The sequence below is a fragment of the Trachinotus anak genome, unplaced genomic scaffold, assembly GCF_046630095.1.
Source record: "Trachinotus anak isolate AG129_WGS33_773 ecotype Australia unplaced genomic scaffold, CSIRO_AGI_Tana_v1 ptg000019l, whole genome shotgun sequence".
Lineage (NCBI taxonomy): Eukaryota > Metazoa > Chordata > Actinopteri > Carangiformes > Carangidae > Trachinotus > Trachinotus anak.
In genome coordinates, this window is record NW_027273870.1 from 14,426,165 (window position 1) to 14,450,997 (window position 24,833).

General features: G+C 44.0%; 1 protein-coding gene across 1 annotated transcript in view; it reads right to left on the reverse strand.

Moving 5' to 3' along the window:
* LOC139636056 (uncharacterized) overlaps positions 1-24,833 on the reverse strand; it is a 43,327-nt gene that overhangs the window by 17,634 nt on the left and 860 nt on the right. The window contains exons 2-13 of the mRNA XM_071503729.1: positions 23,641-23,771; positions 18,525-19,531; positions 15,444-15,453; positions 15,032-15,104; positions 12,890-13,748; positions 11,905-11,956; positions 10,944-11,250; positions 9,858-9,946; positions 9,138-9,231; positions 6,479-7,686; positions 3,742-4,192; positions 1,493-1,572 (exon numbers count right to left, since the gene is read on the reverse strand). Of these exons, the coding sequence (XP_071359830.1) occupies positions 1,493-1,572; positions 3,742-4,192; positions 6,479-7,686; positions 9,138-9,231; positions 9,858-9,946; positions 10,944-11,250; positions 11,905-11,956; positions 12,890-13,748; positions 15,032-15,104; positions 15,444-15,453; positions 18,525-19,531; positions 23,641-23,771 (4,361 nt within the window). The remainder of the gene's footprint in view (positions 1-1,492; positions 1,573-3,741; positions 4,193-6,478; positions 7,687-9,137; positions 9,232-9,857; positions 9,947-10,943; positions 11,251-11,904; positions 11,957-12,889; positions 13,749-15,031; positions 15,105-15,443; positions 15,454-18,524; positions 19,532-23,640; positions 23,772-24,833) is intronic.

Sequence of the window (24,833 nt, forward strand, 5' to 3'; positions counted from 1 at the left end):
TAAAGGGGAGTTTTTCCTCCCCCCTGTTACAAAGTACTGCTCTTTGCGGTAACTATTGGTTTCTCTCTATAATAAAGTATGGTCTTAACCTGAACCTATGATGATTATGATTTGGTGCTATACAAATAAAATTGAATTGAATTGAATTGAATTGAATTGAATTGAATTGAATTGAATTGAATTGAATTGAATTGAATTGTATCTGCAGCTGGATCCCTGGTCAGGACTGTAGCTGCTGCTGTCACATGTCTGACTGATGCTCCCTGTCACAATGTTCAGATCAAGTCACATGATTTCTCTTCCACAAACATGGAGGGTTCAGTGTGTTGATGTGGTGTCAGTGGTTTGGTCTCCATTCTCTGCTGCATTCATGTCTATGTGCTCCGAGGGTAGAGGGGATTCCCTCCATACAGTAGAATCGTGGGGTCGGTGGCACAAAACACTTTAAGTTAAGATTTTCCTTAAAATAATAACTATTGCACAAAAAAAACCCTTTCCTTAAAATTTTCACTTAAGTATTTAAGGTTTTCTCCTTATCTTGGTCTTATACTTAAGGAATCACTTAAAGTCAGTTAAGCCATTGCACAGAAGACCTTAGTGACCAAACTAAGGAGAAAAACGTAATATACTTCTTCTATAGATTTGATCAACAGTCAGTTTCTGGTTTGTCTGATCACTCTACTTTCCACAGCTGAGCTCTTCAGCTCCTTTACAGTTAATGACTGTTCTGTGGTTTGATGCTACAGGATCTTTCCAGTCAGTTAGTGGTTAAATATTTCATGTCCATCGATCAGCTGTGTGCCGTGTCATTCACTGACTGTGAAACACTCTGACCTGTCTGCTGAGCACTGTTTTCTTTTGTTATTTTCCTCTAGAAGTTTCACCTTTTCCTCCTCTGAAAAATTTGGTTTTTTTGCCTTCTTTTCCTCTGCCATTTTTTTCTACAGGCCAGCTTTGTGAGACGATAACAGGTGAGATTATAACCTGTGTCACTAGTGCTAACACCAGCCAACAAATGGTCTCCATGGAAATTGTAGAGTTTTTCTGCTGTAAAATCTCTTTCATTGCTGTAAATGCCTTAACATCTTTCTTTAACTAAGGAAATCTTTTAAGAGATTCTGTGTAAGAACCTTAAGTAACTCCCTCAGCTAAATTCAACCTTAAGCGTCACACTTGGTGACCCGATAGCTGAGTGGTTAGGGTGAGTACCACATGAGCACATGAGTCTTAGCAGGCGAGTCCACGGTTCAGCTCCCAACTGGCCTGGCCCTTTCTTGCATGTCATTACCCCTGTCTCTGCCCCTTTCCTGTCACTCTCTAGTGTCCTATCAAATAAAGGCACAAAACCCCAAACAATATCAAAAAAGTGTCATACTTTTTTCTTAAGTAGAAAACTTAAGTTGCTTTGTGCAACCGGCCCCTGATGCATCTGCGAAGTGTTCGCAAGACTCAGCACGTCGCACCTGAAAGCCTTCTACAGATTAATCTTTACCTTTGAAATTTGATGAAAAGATTTGTCTTCAGATGTGGCAGGAAGAGGCGGAACCACCAGAGGCCGATGGTCATCAGGTCCTGGAAAACAACACAAGACCCTGAGCAAGTACAGGTGTTTCAGGGAACATTGTCTTCATCTTGGACAATACCAAACACTGTCTCCACAACATCCTTCAGACTAGAGAAGCAGATGCTGGAAAATCTGAATTTCCCTTAGGGATTAATAAAGTATTCTATCTATTGATCCATCTATCTATCTATCAAATAGTACAATCTATCTATGCAGAGTCATTTCTTACAACACAAAATAGACAATCTACACAGCAACAAAAATGAAGCACACATATCCAAAGAGGAGCTGATCAGAGTGTCTTAGTGAGTAATTAGGAGGATAAAGGACAAAGTACTCAGGATAGCTGTGATTTGCTGCTCGACAGACGTTTTCAGTTGTTACCAGTGTAAATCACCATGGTAACTGATGTTGAACTCCTAACCTGCTCCTGGGCAGATTAACTTCAGAGGATCAGATCAAAACTTGTCACCAGCCAAACTACTGACCAATCAGATGCCTGGAAAAACTGAGTCATCATCTCTACAGGATCCTGACAGGGACAAAAGAGTTTAGAATAAAGTGAAACTAATAAAGATCAGTAGGTATTTGTATAGATCAGTGGATGTTTTGCTCTTTGAGTCTTTCCATGTGTCCACTCTCCAGTAAAAGCTTCATCACTCCTGACAGTGAGGAAGCTTTTACTCTCGTCTTCATCACTGCAGCTCAGAATAACATGAGAAGACTGTGAGCAGAACTGGAAATGAAAACTAAACCACTGATGTCTTTGATTAGAACAATGATCCACACACTGTTCAATATTTCCTCATTAGTAATAAACATTTCAGTCACACTGACCTCATCACACATCAACTATTCTGACATCACTTTACCTTCTTGATCTGCTTAACATGTCCAGTTTGTTCATCATCAAACAGAAGAAGAAACTTAATAATAATTCATGTTCCTATTTATAGTTTATGACTGACTTTAATCATTAAATTATTTCTGCTGTTTCTTTTCTGTTCTAGTTTGTTTACATGTCACCTTGTTGTATTTCACTTCATGACATCAGTATAGCTGAATTTACCTGCAGGTGTCACAGTTTCTTCTCATGTCATATTAATAATTTATTCATGGTTCTGATGATGTTACTTCTAATTAAAAACTCTGCCTCTTTCACATGAACATGCTCTTATCCGGTAAACCCGGAGTTAAGTGGACAAGATGATAATCAGCTTCACAGTACCGGTTATCAGGACGGATGTGAGGTTCAGTGAAGCCAGATTAGAGAAACATAACTTGTTTCATAGTCCAGGCCTCAGGTGGTGAACAGTGGCTTTATCAGAGCTTTGTCTCTCAGCACAGCTGCTATAGGAAACACACACAGTGAACTTCTCCTTTTTTGATTCCACTGCCTCTTTGCTGAGCTGAGATGGCTGGAACAACACAAAGGCGGAATTTGGCCATTAGATGTGTCCAACTGAGACTGATCAGATCAGCCTCAGACAAACCAGAGAACGCATTTGTGTACAGGAATCGCTTCCTTTGATTACAGCAACCAGTAACTCCCTCCGTGTACATACGGGCATGTGACTCTTGGTCACATCTGGTTGTGGGGCTCTTTCTGTCAGACAGAGGGTTTCTGACACTCATCATTTCAGTTATGCGCTAATGTGACATCTTCCTAAATATATGTGTTGAATCAAACAGCTGTAAGACAAACTGATGCCAGGTCTTGTCCACACTCAACAGGAGCACAGCAGCAGGGGGGGGTCATGTGTCCACCTCCAAGCCTGCACATATAAAACCAAAACTGTCTGCATCTCTGGAGACCACCTTAAACTTGTACGACAGCCCCACTCTCTGATAAGGCTTCAGTCATGAACGAATTACATGCTTTATTAGCGGTTAATGCATCATTTACTGAGCCATTAGCAAGAACAACGTCTGGGTTGCCAGGTTGTGTCTTTTTGGACTTACTTACATAGAATGGCCTGTGTGACCACTGATCCTCTGGGAAACAGCTGCAGCACATCTGGACCAAACTGAATATGACCATCTAATTAACTCGTCAGAGAGCGGGTGGTTCTATGACAGCGTGTGAGCACATGTGTGTGACCTGCCCCCCTCAGACTCATGTCTCATGATCCGGGCTGCTGTCAGCAGCAGGCCAGCTGCAGCCTCCATCTCTTTACCTTCGGGTGGCCTGAAGTGAACGGCGGTGATCTCCTCCCGCTGACTGCGTCTCCTCATCTTCCTCTCGTAACTCCTCATCTTCACGTCCATGTCTCGCAGCTTCTGCCGCAGGACGTCGTTCTCCTTCTCGCTCTTCTCCCGCTCTTGCTCCATCTGGGAGCGCAGCGCCGCGTAGCCATCGTCCACCAGTTTGCAGATCTCCGCCACCGCGGAATTGGCCAGGATCTCTATAATCGAGGCGATCTGCGCCTGGAAGCCGACACAGTCCGCCATCATCGCCCGGGCTGTGTGTGTGTTCCTGCGCTGACAGATGTGCGCGGCGGTGCTCGGGTGGCAGCAGATCCACGCAGCTGTATGCGACTGGAGACATGCAACAAGCTCAGAGTCCGGTTCACTCCGTCCGTCCGCCAGCCCGTGTTCCCCTCTCTGCTGCTCAACAATGTTGTGGGTCTATGAGGTGCCAGGGTCGCCTCCTGATGACGTCAGTTTGTTGTTTAACATCACTTCAGTCAGCTGAGTCAAAACCTTTCTTTCTCCTGAAATGTCAGTATTTAACTGGTTAGCAGACATTCAAGCCCATGTGGTCTGGGACCAGTCCCAACACTGATGTCAAAATCAGTAGCGAAGCCTTGTTCAGGCAGAATATCAACCATGTCCCTCTCTGTGTTCCCTCTGCCACTCACAGGATTCTACTTTCAAAGCTTCCAAAGCTCTGCCTCAAGGTCTAACCAGAGTTTAATGTCATTGGACACAAGCAAGTAAGGAAACTGGGACTGATGTGAATGGAACCAATATCTTACCTTCTTTAAACTTTGATGAACCTCAGATTGTATATAAAGAGCTTCGGATTGTATATGTATATAAAGACCAACAGATTGTAGAGCCATAGATTGTAAATAAAGAACCACAGATTGTATATAGAAAGCAACAGATTGTATATGAAGAACCATACCTTGTAAATAAAGAAGTGGCTAAGCAGGATGTTCAGCCCAGCAAATGCTTTCCAGCTCCTCCCAGGGGATCCAAAGGCATTCCCATGTCAGATAGGACATGTAATCCCTCCAGTGAGTTCTGGGTCTACCCGAGAGCCTCCTCCCAGTTGGACATGCACAGAAAACCACCAAAGGAAGGCACCCAGGAGGCATCCAAATCAGATGGCTGAACCACCTCAACTTTCAATGTGAAGAAGCAGGAGCTCAAGCCCCTCACCCTCTCACTAAGGCTGACCCTAGTCGCCGTACAGAGGACAGTTCAGAAATGGGAACCACTAACCCGGTCTACCACGCCACAGGTGCTGTCCCCAACCTCTGTGCAACATTCGAGAGGTGTGTCAGGCAAGACAGCCCAACAATGTCCAGAGCCTTCAGCATCTAATGGTGAATCTCATCCACACACTGCTTCTTGACTACCTCTGGGGACCTCTGCCTTGGATATGGGTGAGGCTTCCCCCCACGTCTTCAGGCTCTGTGTCGTCCACAGAGGGCATGTTTTTCTGCTTAGGCAACTGCCGAGGCTGCAGCCCTGTACATGGCTGCTTAAGGAGATCCCTGTGCCAACCAAACACGAAAGGAAAACCTTCTTTAGCCTGACTGCTTCCTACACCTCCGGTTCTTAGGTTGCCACCTTGACGGGCATCAATGACCATATGACCATAGCTCCTACTTGCTACCTCTGTAATGGAGACTTTGAACATGGCCCACAAAGTCTCCAACCTCCCTCATTATGCACAAGAAATTTTTTCAAAGGTGGGATTTGAGGAGCTCCCAGTTCACCCTCAGTACACATTTGGGTTTGCTAGGTCTGTCTGTTAGTCATCCCCGCCATCTGATCAGACTCTGATGCAGCTGTCTGCTGATCCATTTGAGTTTGTGAATTACTCTTTGTCTTTGTCCTCCCCTGGGACTAATTTGCCAGGGATACAGCTCCCAGGATCAGCAGAACTCACAAACCACTCTGGCAAAACAGCATGGCTTCTTCCATCTGAGTCTGTTCTAACAAACAAATGAAGAGGACATTACAGAATCAGATACAGAACATCCCAACAACTCTTCTGTCTGAAGATCTGTAAATGTCCCCAAAAGATGTGACTATAATAAAGATGAGTACACAAAAAAACATTTATTCCATGACCGTTTATACACAACAGCATTCTGGAGGCAAAATCATTTTGGAAATTATACAATTATGACAAAAGCTAAAAGTTATTTTTTTAATCATTTATTGAATTTGGAAATGACAAACACTTGTTTAATAATTAAAGATTTGATCATGCAATGAATTGACTTCAGGAGTAAATTTGAGAGATCAGAGTAAATTAATTATATCTTTGCACCTTCAATAAATAATGTATTTAATTTTCATGTATATTTTTTCATTTTTCTTTCAAAGTAATATTACTGTTTTATTCTTTTATTGAGACCCTGTGCTAAACGTCAACATGTGTTTGTTTCTTGTATAAAGATGCAGAGGATGTGGATTCAGGATGCTCTGCCACTGTTCACCGATGTTTTCAGTCACACTGGCAGAATTAAAAATGACAAACACACATTTGGAGGCTGTTTTTTAATCTCTTATTGTAAAGATGTAGAAATAACACCAGCACAGGACAATTTATCAAAAATGTTCTGACAGACATTGTAAGGAGCCCTACTGAATTCATATGCACTTTTCTAAACATTAAAAACAGCATCGTGTGTGGCCAGCTGCTTGAGCCCCCTCTGGCTGTTTGTGGGTTCACTTGCCCATGTGGATGCTCTGATGGCGGACCAGGTTTCCCAGCACAGAGAAACTCTTGCCACACTTGGTGCAACTGTAGGGTCTCTCTCCGGTGTGGACGGCCTGGTGCACCTTGAGGCTGCAGGCCTGCGAGAATCGTTTCCCACACAGGCTGCAACTGTAACGCTTCTCCCCCGTGTGGACGCTCATGTGTCTCTTGATGTGGCTGGACTGGGAGAAGCGCTTTCCGCACTGAGCACAGCTGAACGGTTTCTCCCCAGTGTGCACCCGTTGGTGGGTTTTCAGCTGGTGTGGGTGGACGAAGGGCTTCTTACAGAGGTGGCAATGGTAGATCCTATCCCCGGTGTGGGAGCGCTGGTGCACCACCAGGTCTCTGGAGGTGCAGAAGAGGCGGCCACACTGCTGGCAGCTGAACACTCGTTCTGTGCTGCTGGAAAAGCCTCTGCTCCTGGAGTCTGAGGCATTACTGAATGAGTAGCTGGTTAGACAGTCTGACATGGAAGAGTTCCTACTCCCACTATTCAGGAAAGGAAGAGAAGATGACAGTGACTCCTCCATGCCTGTGACTCCGTCTGTGGAAGGTTTATAGGGACCTATCAGAGACCGGGCCACCTCTGGAGACGAAAACAGGTCATCGAAGGAGGATGAGTCCAAGCTGTTGGTGTCCAGCTCTGCTGCTTCGCTCTTTGTGTTGGGACTATGAATTGACCTGCTGTTACTCACACACTCAGTGGTAGTGACAGCGTTGTGTGTCCTTAAAGCTTCAGACCAGGAAGCTTCAGTCTCCAGTTTGACTGCCTCTCCCTTCCAGTCTACTGCAGCACCACACAAATCCTCCACTCCAATGTTTGTTAAAGGCAGCTCTGAATCCAGTGTCTTCATCAGTGGAGCCTCCTCATCAGGGACTGTACCGCTACTGGACTCAGCAGTCTCAACAGAGTCTCTGAGATCCACAACATGCTTGTCTTCTTTGGTAAAGTCTCTGTTTGGACCACTTGGTGCAGCTCTGTGGCTCTGCTCTGCTGGGTGACAGTACTGACCCAGAGTCCTGGTCTCCCTCGCTCCCTCTTTCTCTTCCTGCTGCTGAGCTTCACGTCTCCCAAGGTCCTGTTTTTCACAGCGATATGACACACTGTCTCTGGGGATTTCTGCTCCAGCACTCAGAGGCCTGATGCCCTCAGCAACAGGAGAGAGAGACTGAGGTCCAACTAAAGAATGAACAGAGAGAAAGGGTTTTTATCAATCTTCTTTTCTTACTCTCAGTCAGAATAATTATGTCATTGCATCAGTACTGTCACTTCACTCAGCTACCATCCGTACCTCCACTTTCAGACCACAACCTGGATTTAAACACACAGAGACCACACACAGTGAGCTTAAACAGCTTGATTCTACTGTTTTATGCCGGGGGCACACTGGATGCGTGTCTGCTGCGTCGCTGCTGCTGTAGCTCTGTCTCAACATAGAGTTTACAGGACACATGAATGTTGGATTTCTTTTCATAAAACTCCACTGTCTCCAGATGCAGCTGCTGAAATGATTAAAAAGTAGATTTATATTTTTCATGCCTATGACATGTTCAGATTCAGCGTGGACATAGAAACTGTAGTGGAAGGTGTCAGTTTAATGTCAGTGTTTCTTTTATCTATTTATGCTGTGAGACACATGCATCACACATGAAAAATATACAGGACGCCGAACTTCTGGATCACGTGATGCAGCCACAAGGCGTGAGACACGTGTGAGCAGGCACTGGGCTCAATTTGTTTTTAAAGATATTTTTCTGGGCATTTTTGCCTTAATTGACAGGACAGTAGAGAGTGGGCCAGTAGGGAGACGAACCGGCACTCGCCTGCTAAGAGCACCTGCTTATGTGGTACACGCCCTAACCACTCCGCCATTGGGCCGCCCCAGCTCTGTCTGTTTTTAGGAAAAATTAAATACATGAATTGACTAAAACAAAAAGAGATTTAATTTAGTAGAATTATGTTCCTGACAGTGTGCAGAGGGCTTTGAATCAGCCTTCAGACCTTCACCTGGGTACATCAAAAATATAATGGGACAGTTAACAAATTAAGACAATCTGAATAAAGATAATTAAAGAAAAAAATCATTTGGTCGTTTCCCAGGGCTACACTAATTCAGACTCATGAGCAGTTTTCAATAAGATACAGGGATCCTCTTCACTTCAACACTACTATAATCTTATTCTCCAGTCCGCAGGTCAGTCTCCAGTCTATCATCACTGTGTGAATGTGGCTCCCATTGTGAAGCGCTTGATAAAATTAGAAAAGCTCTGTAAAAGTGGAGACCATTTTTCATTTACCATTCATTCATCTGTTAAACAGCAGCTTTAATGCATTCAAGTGTGTGTTTCTGTTGTGGAAATGTTTCATAATTATGGTGGGTTGATACTTAGCACATTCGCTCTCTTCATGCTGTAATGCAGACATGTTCTGTTATCAGGTGTGACCCAAGTGTCAACCCAATGTGATGTCATCCATTGGTTTGTGAACTGCCATTTTGAAGCCTCGAGATTGACACCATAAACTCATTAGGAAAACATTTACTGAGGTAATAAATCAAGTGAGAAGTAGAGACATTTTCACATAGACTTCAATAATTGTAATAATTTCTGGTTTAAGTGTTTCATACATACAGCTGCTGTTAGCAGCTGTCTGAGGGTCCTCCAGCCTTTCCCTCTTTATCACAGGCACCTCCAGCTCCTCCGGCTGCTCTGTCACATCCACCTGCTGACAGACAGAAAACATGTATGCAAAGTCATCACCGTGCTTCATTACCAATCTGATATGTGCTTGGCAGATGTATCAGCAGCGAGGAATGTTAAAGTTCGTTTTTTTGTTTTTCCGTCACTCAGTTGTGGAGATCACATGGACACTTTGTAAATGCAACTTCACAATCTTTATCAGGCTAAGAAGAATGAATTCCTCACCTCTATGCAGACACACAGCTGGAGGAAACCTCTTTAAGCAGACTTAAAAAAGCCCCCCCTGTAAAGTTGTACATTCTAACATTGGAGTCTATGGGGATTGACTCACTGTCTGAGCCAGACTCTAGTGGTCATTAGAGGAACTGCATGTTTTAGCTCTTCAGTGTTGGCTTCGTGTTTCAGCCCTGGAGGCTGATACTTGGTGAAAACGTGTCTCAGAAAAACTCTGGACGCTGTCTGCAGGATCAGGTCTGGACTGTGTCTGGGTTCATATGTAAAACAGCGTCTCATTATAATCATTTTACAGACAGTTTGCATCTCTAGTGTGTGTAGCCTCAGACCCCCTTTGGGGGCTCATGTGTCTCTGACATGGCGAGGGTGGCGACAGAAAGACAAAGTCAGACCAGCTGAACAGTCCACAGCACTGACCTGTGGCTGCTGAGAGTCTGGATCCTCCAGCGTGGTAGACTGGACTGTTCTGTTTGTAACAACAGGAGCATCTTCTTCAAAATGATGATCTGTTCATGGAGAACCACAACTGTTTGTTATATGTTCACACATCACAAACTGTGTGAGCTGCTGACTAAACTCACAGGAACACAAACACTGAGTGTCTGACAGCGTATAACTTCATAACACACACACACACACACACACACACACACACTACTGTATGTTTCACAGTACTATTACTTGGTACTGCTGCACTCAGTACAGACCTTGACTCTGACTGACTCTTACTGCACCACATCCACATGATACAACAGTAAACAGTCATGTTGCGAAGACGAGTTACTGTCCTCCCTGGCTACGATGATGTCATCATCACCTCGCCGAGGAGGTTCTGTTTGCACCAGTGTTGTTTGTTTGTCAGCAGGGTTACACAAAGGAACTGAACCATGTAGTGGAGGGAGGGGTCATGAACCAGGGGAGAACCTGGTCTGGATGTTTTGATGTAAACAATCAGACGTATCTGTGGTGTTGAGATCTCTGACTTTGCACAGTTTTTGATCTGGATCCGACAGATGTGAGCAGGATTGTGTGGCCTTGGTGGAGGTCTGTGCTCTGCTGAGTGCCAATCTAGCTGTTCATATAATGCCTAGCAGGAGTGAACAGTAACGAAGTACATTTACTATAGTACTGCACTTCAGTTTATTTTTCCAGTATCTGTACTTCACACTTTATTATTATTGTTTTGGGAACTTCTGACTTTTCATGATTCAATTAACATTAAACAAGATTAATTTCTCACATTTGAAAAGCTGCAAACAGGACACACTTTAAGGACAAACACTATTATTTGATGATCTAAAATAGTTGTTGATTGTATTTTGTGGATCAACTAAACGATTAACTGACTAACCACTGGAGCAGCAACACAAAGCTCTCTCAACATTGCAGTATGTTAGAAGGAGCAAAGGAGTACAGCAGCAGTAAGAGTTTGTACTGTCCTGATGTCAAAATGTCTGATTTTTGACTGGACTCTGGTGCGTGATGTAGTCCGCGCAGGCTAACCTCTCCTGGTGCAGGTAACCACCAGCGACGGTACGGCCCCTCTGTGGGCCCGCTCCCCTGCCCGGACCTCCATCAGCCGCAGGCGGCTCTTCAGGGCCAGGTTCTCCCTCTGGCTCCGGGAGATCTCCAGCCTCAGGGACGCGAAGCCGTCGTCCACCAGCTGACAGATTTCCGCCACCGCCGCGTTAGCTAACACCTCCATGATGGAGGCCAGCTGGGAGTGTAGATTCACACAGCTCTCCATCACCCCGCTGACCCGCTTCAACTCCACGGCTCTTCCCGCCAAAGCGCTCCCTGGGTGTCTGGGCTACAGCGACTCAGCCGGACACGGTCACACGCGTGAGAGGAGCCGGTGACGGTGACGGTGGTTCTCGGTGAGGTCCACCATCGAGAAACGGTTCATCTGAATGGAGAGAGAGTTCTGTTTACATCCGGGTGTTCGCCGCTAGTCTGTACCGTAACTACCCGAGTACACACGAAGGTTAACTCCCACAGTGTCACTCAGCCTCTATTCATCAACATTATCTGTCAATTAATGTCTTTACATGTGACACATAGCATAATTATATATAATTGTTCTTTACATATTATATATGAAGTTATGTAACGTTGTTATCCTGGTTATATGACCAGTTCTTATGTTCCTGCATTTGTAAATGTCTTAATATTTGCTGGACAAAGGTTTGGATGCTGCCGCACAGATTCCTGATTAAAAACAAAATAAAATTATTACACAGATTTTATCCTTCGAGTCAGTACCTGACGCGATTTGTAAAAACTATGAACCCCATTTGTATATTTTGCAAAACTCAAACTGATACTATAACATATATTTTGGGACTGCACCTCCAGAAATCTCTGGAAGGAACTGAATGCTTTTATTACTTCAAAACTTTGTAATAATTTGTTCCTTTAAATGGGAATATGTATCTGAATATGTTTGACAATGTTTAGACCTTACCTCAGACAAACTGTTCCTCATGTCGTCTGCAACCTCAGCACAGAGGAGAAATCTTAATATGAAAGAATAAGCATTTCACGGCGCTCACATACATATAATATGTAAATGCAAAAAAAAAAAAAAAAAAAATCTCTTTATTTTTAAATACAAAAATCAACACAGTCATGATTTTTGAAACTTTTGATGATATTTTTGCTCAAATACACTTGCCTTCATTTTTTTTTACAGTGTGCTAAATTTAATCTCCTACATTGTTAAAATGTATGATTTGACACCAAGATTATTCATATAGGAAAACTGTGGGTGAAATTTTTGCGAAACACGACTTCCTTGTGAGAATGGTCGGTCATCTTGAATTTTTGAGTGGCTAGCATGCCAAGTTTAGTACGTCTGAAACATGAAGCTATCTGCTGCACCAGAGCTCCAGAGAGAAGCCTGAGGGAGGAGATGTGAAACTACACTGAGATGGTCTTTGTTCCTAAAACCACAAATATATCTTCTTATGGGTAACAACACTTCAGATAAAGCACAGGAAGACGAGTATGGGACCTTTCACATTACATATTAAATAATCAGCAGAACATTCATTTATCATTTCAATATTCATTTCAATATTATTTCATGTCTGGATGAAATGATCTGTCAGATTCAAGCACCTGCTCGTCTCTTCAGCTGCTCATCTGTCTTCAGATGTCTACACCCACGGCCAGCTCTCACCTCTGACACACAGACTATGTCCAAACTACACCTGACTCAGCCAGCACAGGGACACTGATGTACTCTGTTAGCTGCTTTTAATGAGCAGGACGTTTACAAAGTGAATCCAAAGATGAAACGGAAACAGAGTATGATCAACCTGTTGAAACGAAGACCAGTCCAATAATGTGAACGTGTCAGAAACAGCCCTGGGTCATTGTGGTGTTGTCCTGACTGCATCTTGTTGTGAGTTTGTTCTTATTATTTTCAAGTACACACAAGACTCTACCTGGCGGTGTGCAGAGCCTGGTGCCGGATGAGGTTGCTGAGGAAGGAGAAGTCCTTGCCACACTTGGAGCAGTGGAACCTCTTCTCCCCGGTGTGGACGCTCTGGTGCACCTTCAGGTTGGTGGAGGTGGAGAACTGCTTCCCGCAGTGGGGGCAGGGGAACGGCCTCTCTCCTGTGTGGACCATCTGGTGGCGCTTGAGGCTGCAGAACTGGCCGAAGCTCTTCCCGCACTGGGCGCACTGGTACGGCTTCTCCCCGGTGTGGACACGCTCGTGGATGCGCAGCTGGCACTGGTGGGCGTAGCGGCGGGAGCAGAAGGTGCAGGCGTAGGGGAGGCCGGGCTGCTTCTGCTGGGTCTGTACTGGACCAGACTCATGAAGGTCAATCTGCCCCATTCCAGACCATGAGTGTTGGGTTTGCTGGTGGTCCACTGTTCCCATGGAAACAGGGGGGCTGTTAAAGGCAGAGATGTGATGTCCTTCGTACATCACTTCACTGGGGGGCTCACTGATTTGAATGCACAGCAGCGGCTGATACTGGGACCTCACAGTGCTCTGAGCTCCGTCACCTCCACCTGTTCCAGATGCCAGCGTGCCCCCACAGCCGTCCTTCTCTGCACGCAGGTGTGAGTTGATCACAATGATGTCGTGTTTAGACACAAGGCTCGCCCGGTCCATATTGCACTGAGGCATTCTGGGAACAGGGCGGAGGCCAGAGGCAGGGTTTGTCCTCATTTGGCTTAACGAGGGTTTCTCAGGTGTGTATGTGGAACAAGATGGCTGCTCCATGTCCTCAGACTCACTGCTCTCCTGCCAGTGCAGCAGGGTCGGGGAGGGTCTGTGTTTCTCTGGGGCATCATCTGATGAGGTCACAGTAAAGAGATGCAATTAGTTAGGTATGTTAAATGTTTTTTGTTTTCTGTGTGTTCGTCCGTGCTGAATATCTGGGAGCAGTCACTAGAGCTACAGCTGACTATTATCCATTATCCCTCAATCTGCCCATGAATCGATCAATACTTTTGTATTTAACATGTCAGAACATAGTGACAAGTCTCCAGTGAGACGGCTTCAGATGCAAGGGTCAAAGTTCACAGAGACAGAAAACAGAGGAGCGGAAAATCTGGGCTCTATTCCAGAAAGCAGTTCAATCAACCCTGAGTCTGTTACTCTGTTAACTGCCTGCATGAGGAATATAAAAAGCCATCATCAATGATTCACCATTGTAGCAGGTAAGTAAAGAGCAGGGTCTCCATTTCAATCCAGTGGAGCCAGAAAGATTCATGTGTGACGTTAAAACACAATTTATCTCTAAAAAACAACAGAAGCCGTGAAAGAGTCTGAGCTGGAGAAAAGTTCAAATTATTACATTTTATTTAACATCATCCACGAGACCACATTATTTATTATTATTATTATTATTATTATTTATCTCATTATTTATTATTATTATTATTTATCACATTATTCTTGGTATGTATCTTATTATTTATCACATCATGTATCAAATTATTTATTATTTATCATATTATTTATTATGATCACATTCTTTATTATCTATCACATTATTTATCACTATTAGTTGTCAAAATATTTAAAATTTTTCACATTATCATTATTATTATCATTATTTCAGGCTCAACAGACAGAGACAGACAGAAACTCAGTGAGCTGGCTAGCTTCTCAGTTTCAGTTACCATGGTAACTGACTCCGCGTGAAAGTGATCTCAGTGTCTGGATCAGAAAAAACAGAGTTTCTCCTCTCAGGATTAAGAAACTCAGAGTTTAAACCTGTTTTCTGGATATTATAGACGCTGAAAACTGTTTTGTGTTGTTTATTTAAAAGATGAATTTATCATCAAACAGGTGCTGGTTATTTTTTTTTTTTTGCAGTTATTGTACTGAAACTAATGGGAGACAGTGTCATCAGATCAAACCAAAGCGATGTGATGTCTCCCTGCAGCTGTTTGACAGATGTTTTACAGATGATAACCTGCAGCACAAACAGAACAGCTGTGAAAGTCTGGGAGGACACAACTGAGTCTGATGTGACACGTCAGAGCAGCTGAGGATGTGAACGTGGACGTGCTCTGAACCAGCCAGTGCATTTGTCAGGCTCAGGAAAAGATGTGACAGGAAAACAGACCTTGCACTTGCACTTCCTCCATCTTTTCCTCTGGGCTCTTAGGGCTGCTTGTGTTTTTCAGACGTCCCAGCGCCTGGAAAAAGGAGGGAGGTGTTTAGCTGTCACGAAGAACCCAAAGGGCTCTGACACAGTCATAACTATCATTTCAGACAGGAGCCAAAGAAAACACACAATCAATCTCTTGAAAAATATGATTTATTGGCATATTTACATTCCACCGTTCTATGTGGTCGAGTACAAATGTTTGAGTAAATCTCTTTGGAGCGCTCATAGTGCTGATTACACTGGAATGGTTTAAGATGCATTAGATTGTTAAGATGCTGTGATGACTCTGAGGACGAAGGACAGGAGGTATGAAGCTCTTTAACATGGGTTACAGGAACAGGCTGAGAGCTTCTGTGTGTGATTGTACTTGGTTCATACTGTATGAGCGGAGAAAGAGGAACTCTGATGAGAAGTCAAAACGTGATGATGTGATCAGAAAACCCACTCAAATCTTTATTAATTAGATGTTTTCACTGTGCACTGCAATCAGCTCAGAGCAACTCAGAGCAGCACACAGTACTGGTCTGAGCTGTGATTCATGTTCTCCTGTTGCCTTTGATCTGGTTTCTCTGCACTACAGACCTGATGGGAGATTTCACGACGACACACAACCCTAACCCTCTGCTCACATGCACACAACATTCTGATTTTTGCTGTTATTCCCATAATGACAATATTCTCACTAACATGTTCATGACAATGAACATTCCTGTTTACATGCTCTGTGCAAACTCTGATCAAAAGGTCAGTGTTGTGATATTTGCATGTGTTCAGCTAAAATTCGAGCCTCATGGTTGTATCCCTCCTCTAACCAACCAAGGGACAGGAAATATGAGCTCTGTCTCAGGTCAGGGTCTGATCCTGCAGAGGCTGCACCTGAAGACTGACTTATTTCAAAGACTCCTTAATGTGTCCTTCTTTTCCTGGACCACAAAGGCTCCAACAGGTGGATCCTTCATGGTCCATATATCCCAAGTTTGATTTCACGTTTGTAATGAAAATAATGTCAGAAAACACAGAGAGCCTGAGGATTACACTGCTAAATGTAAGTACTGGGTTTGATTAAAAAGGTAAGTGTTGCTGGGCAACAGGAATACGCGTTTTGTGATACAGCACTGACGCCGGGCAGAGCTGGTGACGCAAAGTGAGAATCCTCCGTAGACCAGACTGTTTCATTTTGGTTTGGCCTTGGCCACACCTTGGCAGCCCCTGAACTGGTATACAGCTATGGTCAATCTCTGTTCCTGTAGAACATTATGTCTTCACAGTGAAGTTGACCTTTGACCTTTTGGATATGTCATCACTTCATCATCCGAACCTGTAAATTGTGTCAGAATTGGTGTATGAAGTCTTGAGCTATAGCCAAAACCATGTTCAGTGAGGTCACAGTGACCTTTGACCTTTGAAGTTCCCTCTGTGTGTTCCTGAGACGTCCTGTTCATGAGAACAGGACAGACGAGCTGAACATGAAGTCTCTGACCTGCTGACATGTTTGAAAACAGCCGTGTTTCTCCTTCCAGAAATGAGTTTAAACAGACAAACTGCTGTAAAAGCCCAACTGAGACACGTAATCCACATCTTCATCAGACTGAAGTCAAAAAAAAAAAAAATTAAACCAAAAAAACAAAACAAAAACATAAACATAAACAATAAAAACATACAATTGTCAGAATAAAAAAATGAATTTTTTCCTTGTTGAATAGAAGAATGGAGAAAGGTAGTCAGGTGACAGGGAAGTAAAGGTAAATATTTCAAAATAAAAGTAAGAGGATAAATGGTCATTCTATAAAGTTTAACATTATAAAGCACAGACAGACAGTTTCTTTGTTATCTGTTTATTTCTCTGACGTGGTTCAGATTCTGGGCTCAGGATCATCTCTGAATGTGAGTTTTTGTCTCTGTCTGCTGTATGTTGAAACTCCGTCTGTAGACTTGACCTCAGACGAGACTGATGAGTAAACAGCTGTAATATATGTAGTTCTGGATATTTAGCTCTGAATGTTGAAATAAACAGCCTAACGGCTGCCTGCTGCAGATATGATGATCAATACCTTTGGCAGATTGATTAGTTCACTATGTGATGTCTGAGGACTGATGGATTTCAGAATAAAGGCTGTAGTGACGGCTATAAACAGTAAACATTAGCTCCACCATATAAAGGAATCTGAAGTGATGAAAGGGTGAACATCATGTGGTAACCGTGGAGACCTGGTCACTGTAGACAACACTATCTGGGAAGGAGCACACAGTGTGTTTAGACATGTTAATTAATCAGGTTATTAATTTAGGCTACGCAGGTAAATAATACATCACACACTGTTGATCAAATGTTTCCTCGAAATGCAAAGAAAAAAGTTCTTTACCTGTCTGTGTTTTATAATATTATAGAATGAAGATTATATCCTCTGGGCTTTTATTTTGAAATATTTACTTCTGTGTCACCTGAATACCTTTCTTCATTCTTTAATTAAACAAGAACAAGTAATTTATTCACACCAGAATTGTTTTTCATTTTTTAATTCTGACAATAAAAACAGAAAAACTTTTTGGTTAAAGTAACAAATGATATGGAAAAAACAATCATACTGCGATTTAGTTTGTCAAATATTGAGACTGTGACATGAGTCACGATTTCAGTTGGAATTAATTTTTTTTTTCCAGTTTCCCTGAACATTTATAAAATGATGATGATGAGAATTTTGTTGGGACTTGAACCAAACAATCATGTCCCCTTACATGTGGAGAATATGATTTGTAGCCGGGGCATCTCTGTAGCACCACAACACTTATGGTGCTAACAATGCGTCATAATGTTGTAACACATTTAGCCTTTATCAAAAAAATGCAGCTCCTGTGATTTGGAAATAGTTCTTGGTCATGTTGTGATTTCAATTATATTTGGATTAATTGTGCAGCTGTAGTTTAAAACTAAAGAAACAATGTGCCTGAACGTACACAGACGCTGCAGTAATGATGGACTTGAAACCATTACATAGAGTGGCGGTTCAGTTCTAGAGGATGAGACCATGCTCAGTGTGATGTTCATGACCTCATGCACGCAGCTGGTTTGAATGAAAGCTGAAGGTAACAGGAGTGACTGTCTCTCCCTCCCTGATGCTGCTCATTAAAGCTCCAGCCTGTTCGACACGGCATTTACACTGTCACTCTCTACATGGTGCTTTTCACTGATAGTGGCGGTGCCTGCTGTTCCCACATTGTGTGGATGATGACGCAGACTTGAGCAGCAGACCTGTCAGACTGTAGAGGTGCTGCTTATGTTCTTGATTTTGATTCCTGCGTTTTCCTTTCCTCATTTCATCCTGTTCCTATGAAACAGCTCTGAGAAGTCCCAGGACTGACGTGAAGCAGGACAGCCTTGTCTGGTCCTCCTCAGGAAGACTTTGGTGCAGCTGTGTTGTGGGAGGGTCGTGGTCTTGGAGCTCAGTGCTGGATCTTCTGATGCCTCTTGAGGTTGCTGGGGTGGGAGAAGCGTCGGTTGCAGACAGAGCAGCTGAAGGGCCTCTCTCCAGTGTGGACGTTGTGGTGGATGTCCAGCTGGCTCTGGCACACGAAGCTCTTGCCACACAGCAGGCAGGTGTAAGGTTTCTCCCTGGTGTGCCTGGCCATGTGCTTCTGCAGGTCCGACTCTAGGAAGAAGCGCTTGGTGCATCTGGTACAGCCGTATGGGCGCTCCATGGTGACGGCGTGGTAGAAGGTGCGGTGGAAGCTGCTGGAGAAGGGCTTGTTGAGGCTGTGGTTGGAGGGGGGCGCGGGGCGGTGCAGGGCCAGGCCAGGTGCATCACTGGAGGAGTTGGTGCTGGGGGTCGTTCCACTGCCAGATGTTCCTGGAGGAGCAGACCCTGCCTGCGCTGACCTGTGTCCTGCTGGTTCCAGACCAGCACGCTGAATCATGGGTAATGTAGTTTGTTCATGTCTGCCTCTACTCGCTTCTCTGTTTGTCTGGTCTACATGTAACCACTCACTCTCCTCTCCCTCCTTGTCTGACGCCCCCCCTCCATCAATGACTATGACCTCTGACGGAGAGGACTTGGGGGTGTGCAGCGCAGCCTCATTCCCGCCGTCTGTTACATCATCACAGGAAGTTGGAATGGCATCCCTGCGTGCTGTCATGTCAGCGTCTGAGTTCACAGGCTGACTGTTCCCTGCTCTGACATCACTTCCTTCCTGCTTGGAGCTGCTGCTGTTAGTTTCAGCTCTCCAGCCGACAACAAAGGTGACGATGTCAGATCCACTGACCTCCGTTTCGTTGCTGTGTCTGGCTGGCCGGGCATCGCTGGCGTCCTTCGAGGTGGTAGGGAGCGAGGTGGCGGTGTTGGCATCTCTCCTGGTGCTGATGCAGGCGTCTAGCGGCACCTCGTGGTTGGTGCTGCTGGTCTCCACCGATCCCTCCACCTTGACAATGAGCAGCTCCCCCTCCTCCTCAGGCTCTGCTGACTGAGAGGACAAAGTGATTCAAAACGAGGACTAAATCATTCATCTAGAAAATAAACAACAGAGTAATAGTCAATGAAAATAGATCCCATTATAAAACAATGACAACATATCTATTCATATCATGGGCCAGCATGGTGCACCAAACTAACCCAAATCCACTTTAGAACAGAAAGTTGCCCCTCAGACCCAAAAGCTCTGCCCCCCTGCCAGGGTGGGGTCTGCTCTAAGGGAGACACTGGACCTACTGAAGGACTCTCGTACTCTCCTCTATTCCAGAAAGAATATCTGCACACAATTGTTTTTCTAGAAAATACATTGTCTTATATTTTGGCCAAAGTATCTTTTCCCTCCAGAACAGAAGAGACCCTTCAGGTTCGTCCATTCACTCAGCTGAGACCCTGCACCTGGGAAAACCCTGAAGTTAACTCAAGTCACTGACTATTCGGGTTTTTACTCTCTAGTATGGGTTGAGCTCCAAAAACACTGGATCCTAAAGTTCCCATCATGCATCTCCATAATATTTAGTGATGCAAGCATTTACCAGACAGTATGGCTCTAATAAAAGATGACATCGAACGCCACACCTTTCTGTCTTTGTGGTCTTCACTCTGGGGGGAAGACTGACACATCAGCAATTCACGGCCTTGTTCTCCGCAGTCTGAGAGGACGCACGACGACATCATCATCACATCAGAGGATGACGACTGACTGGTTGATTGGAAAAGGCCGGTTTTCGGTGTGAGCGGTGATTGGCTGATCAGTCTCAGATGTCTAATTCCTATGCTGTCACATTTACACTCATGCACCACACGAGGGTTAACGTTGTGCACACATAAGCACAGACATAGCTACACACATACACATACAACACCTCCACACTTGTGAAAGACACAGAATCCCTGTGAGGCTGAAGTTAAGAAGGAGGAGCAGCCACCAAAACATTCACAACAACAAATCCAGACACTTAAGTGGCTAATTGTCTGTGTAGCTGTCAGTTATGGTTCTTAGAAATAGTGGAACCGGTGCATCTCTGGATGTAACACCATAGCCCAGTCAGTGACAGTGCTGTTTATAGGTCAGGCCCTGCTGTAGCTCTACAGCCGAATTAAGGGTCTGACTGATGGAAATAAAGGGAGGTAGTGGAAACAGAGGCCAGAGTGATGGTGGACAGGAACTGATTTCTGTTCTCAGCTTCACTGCTGAAGGTTGGTGAAGTCAACCAAACTGCTTTTGAACCAGCTCCCTCCCACACACAAACACACACCCCTGAACATCAGCTGTTGTTCTATTGTCATTGTGTTACCACCAAGCATCAATCTCCAGAGCTGAAACATGAAACCAACAGTGAAGAGCTGAAACCTGCATTTCCTCTAATGAGCACTAGAGTCTGTCTCCAACAGTGAGTTGATCCCTATTGACTCCCATGTTAAAATGTCCAACTTTACAGCAGAAATAAACATGTTTACAGTCCGGTACAAAAAATGGTTTTAGTCTCTATAGCTAATTTCTCCTTTATGACAACTGTATGGGGGTGAATTTTATATAAATCTGTGTAAACCTGTTTACATTTTATTAAGGACTAAAATTATGTAGAATTGAGAGCATGGCCACTTTGAGTAACAGGTGAGTGAATGTATGTTTGCCACACACACCACCTCTGTGGGTGGGTGATGTCACAGAAGCTACATCCATCTTTATTTACAGTCTATGGTTACTGACAGTATAGATTTCACCTGGTGACATAAACCACTATCCAGAGCCGAGTCGTTCCCGTTTCCCTTTACAGGCCCCGCTCCACAACCTGGACCCGCTCGGTTTAACGGTCAGAGCCTGGGTAACTCTTACCTGAGATGAAAAGCCAATCAAATCACGGAAGTCCCCCAGTCAAAGTATATGTAAAACAAATTCAAAGACAGGTGTTGTCTGTAAAAACCGTGGGGAGCAGAGGGTCAGCACCCTGACCTCCTTGATGACATGATGGACAACACAACGGGGTTTGTGTTTGTGTCATTTAGAAACAGATGCAGGATGTGTGAGTGATGTGTGTGCTAGTGACAAGGAGAAGACTACTGCAGCCCACACTCACCAATCACAGCCTAGGGTGTGGCTATGAGCTAGTGCATGTAGTCGCTATGGTAACGTTGCAACCCCCTTAACGCGGGACTATGACTGCAGCTTTAAAGACCAAAGCTGATCCTGTTTGATAACATTAAGGCTGTAACCAATGATCGGTCATTATTAATTAATCAATTAATCATTTAGTCTGTAACACAGAGTGGAAGATATCAGTCAGAGCGACGTCTTCAAATGTCCTGTGTTCAACCAACAGCCCAAAGCCCAAAGATGTTCAGTTTACTGTGACAGAAAACCAGACGAACAGAAATTGAAACTGAAGCAGAGACGGCTGTGACTCCGATGATTCATCAGGTGTCAGTATTGTTACAAATGAGAAGTCATGGAATCATTTAGTAATTATTATCTCCTATGCCCTTGTGAAGATCTTTATTATATGTAAACAAACAAACACGTGGTTGTGGAAAAAGTAGCATCTGGACGTTGGTGTTACTCTCTAGAACTTGCACAGTGGGATTCAGAGGGAAGAGTGAGGACCACTGCTCCTCGGAGGAGTTGTTAAGGCTGCACTCTGTTGTGTGTGCACATTGAAGTGAGAGAATGGTGTTTTTGCTTAATCATTTTTAGTGAAAGGTTCATATAGTATAAAGGTAGATTTCCATGTGTTTTTTGATTATGCAGGTCTAGGTTCTATATTAATACTGTGAAAGTATCAAAGTGCTCAGTCCACAGAGAAATGCACACAGCCTGTATTCAGAAACTGAGCCTTAAAACGAGCCATCAGGACTTCTGTAACTTTGTAATGTCACAACAAAGCAGCCACCGCCCTCAGCCAGTCCCTCTTGGGACCCCCCAGGAGGAGCTGGAAAACATTGCTGGGGAGAGGGACGTCTGGACTACTTTTCTTGATCTGCTGCCACCTAGACCTGACCCCAGATAAGTGCCAGAAAATGTATAGATGGGATTTGTGTTTTCTGGCGTGTACTTTCTATGTTGATTGACGTTTAATCAATTAATCCCCTGAACCATAATCTGTGGTGAGTCACCTGTTCCATCAGCGTCGCCAGACCCCTTTTACTGGGGCACATGCCCCGGTATATATCTGCCGTGCCCCAGTAAAATTTTCTGATCACATTTCAGAAACAATAAGGTCTTTGGCACTGTGGAATAACCATGTACGAGCGATGCGTCCAAATCGCACCCATTCATCTCTATTAAATTGCTGGCAGAATACTCATCACACAATTAACATAGCTATATCACGTGAAACCACACGACCTGAGCTTCCCAACTGTGCTACCCACTAGTTGCTGTGATAAACGGTTTGCTATAAAATTAACATCAATGAATTCACATCAAATTTAATCATATTCTGCATACAGCTCTGCGTCCATCTCCACACCCGTTCTTGTTGGTGCAGTACCTCACTAGCTCCCGAGTTTACATGACAAACCATACATCAAAATAAACAGCAGTCCCTATTGTTTCGAATGGTAAAGTATTAATCTGTGCCTTTTGCCTTTCTCAAATAATCCAGTTTTGAAATTACACAATGGCAAATTACAGCAACAATTTGTCTCCAACTTCAGACTGATATTCTAATGTAGCTTACATTATGTATGTTATGTCGGTGAATGATATATTTTTACAAATTATTGCTAAGACATACAGTAGGCTATCCCACTGTCATGACGTTTATTTTGCCAGATTCCAGACACAAATATGAAAAGATATTTTGGTTGCCATGCTTCCTATAGTGATGCATTCAAGAACATGGAAAACTCATGACGCCCCAGTAGAGCTTTATGTCTAGCAATGCCCCTGACCTGTTCCCAACAGAGTAGGACTTTAGCCATCAACCACAACGTCCCTGGTTTGAGGCTGGAGACCATCATTACCCACACCCCTCTTTAACCTTTCAAAAATTGAACCGGACCTTGGTGAGTCCTGGAGGTCATATTAAGAGAGATCAGATGGAGCTGTCAAGGCCTCTATGAAGATGGTTTTCTGGTATTAGTGCACGGTGGATTAACTACCTCAGTTTTGGTGGTGGTGACGACCTCCTGATCAGGATCCTGGTCCAGGTTGATAGGCTGGCTCTTCTGCACACACTGCTGAGATCCTGGGCCTCGGTTCAGAAACCGAGTCCTGCCCTGCAGAGAGGAGCCTGGTAGAACATTAAGAGGAGAATAATTAGCCACTAATTACTACAACTGAACACAGGATAATGTTCTCTGTAAACAGAGCAGATGTCAGAGGTAGAATCTCTTCAGTGTTCAAAACAACACAACATCTTAGTGAAAAAGGCTGCAGATTTAACACCTCAAACCTGTTGAGCTCTGTTGATTTCTACATTTATGTGGGCCTGCTGTGGTGAAACTACAATAGTGCGACCTAGGAAAAAAAAAGACTTTTTGACCACAGCCATGGATTCAGCTGAGAGGCACCTCTCGATTGACTTCCCAGTGAAAGACTTAAGACCGAAGCCTCTGCTGAACGCAGTGATATACATTATTTGTTTGTGATGTCAAAAATATGGGTGATACAGGCAGTTTAAAAAAGGGGCGTTTCTGTTTCTGAAGAGTGACAGAAGAGAGCACAAATGTGTGAAGAGTGACATTTGAGGATGTGAGGATGAGTTTAACATGTTTACAACAGTGTGGGGTATTTTTACAGAGAAAAACTGACGATAAAACTGTGAGTTTTTGGGAAATAATAAGACATTTCCCACCACCTCCTAGATTAACATTTTGATGTGTGAATATTTCTTTGACAAATGGTGCTGGAATAGCAAGGAGATTTAATAAAAATACATTTAAATGTTGGGGCTTTGAAGAACAAATAGTGTATGATGTACGATGTATTAAGTCCCATTCACATCCATTGACCTGGGCTGGAGGCAGGAGTCTCTGCCCTACAGGTGACAAACTGCTTTTTACAGCTCTTTAAACTTGAAGTTGGGCTTATACTTATAGAGTGTAAATAAAGATGGACGTAGCCTCTGATGTCACCCACAGCTTTCTGAAGCTCAGAGTGAGCTGCTTCACCATCGCCGTCTTGGCAGTGCCTGACCCCGCTCCTAACTCTCGGCTAATCCAAAAATGGTCAAAGAGGTGGGGTGTGTGTGGAGCCTAGACTTCAATGCTTGCCGGTTTGTGGCCAGCATACACTCACCCACCTATCACTCAAAGAGGCCACGCCCTCAATTCTACCTAACTTTAAACCTTAA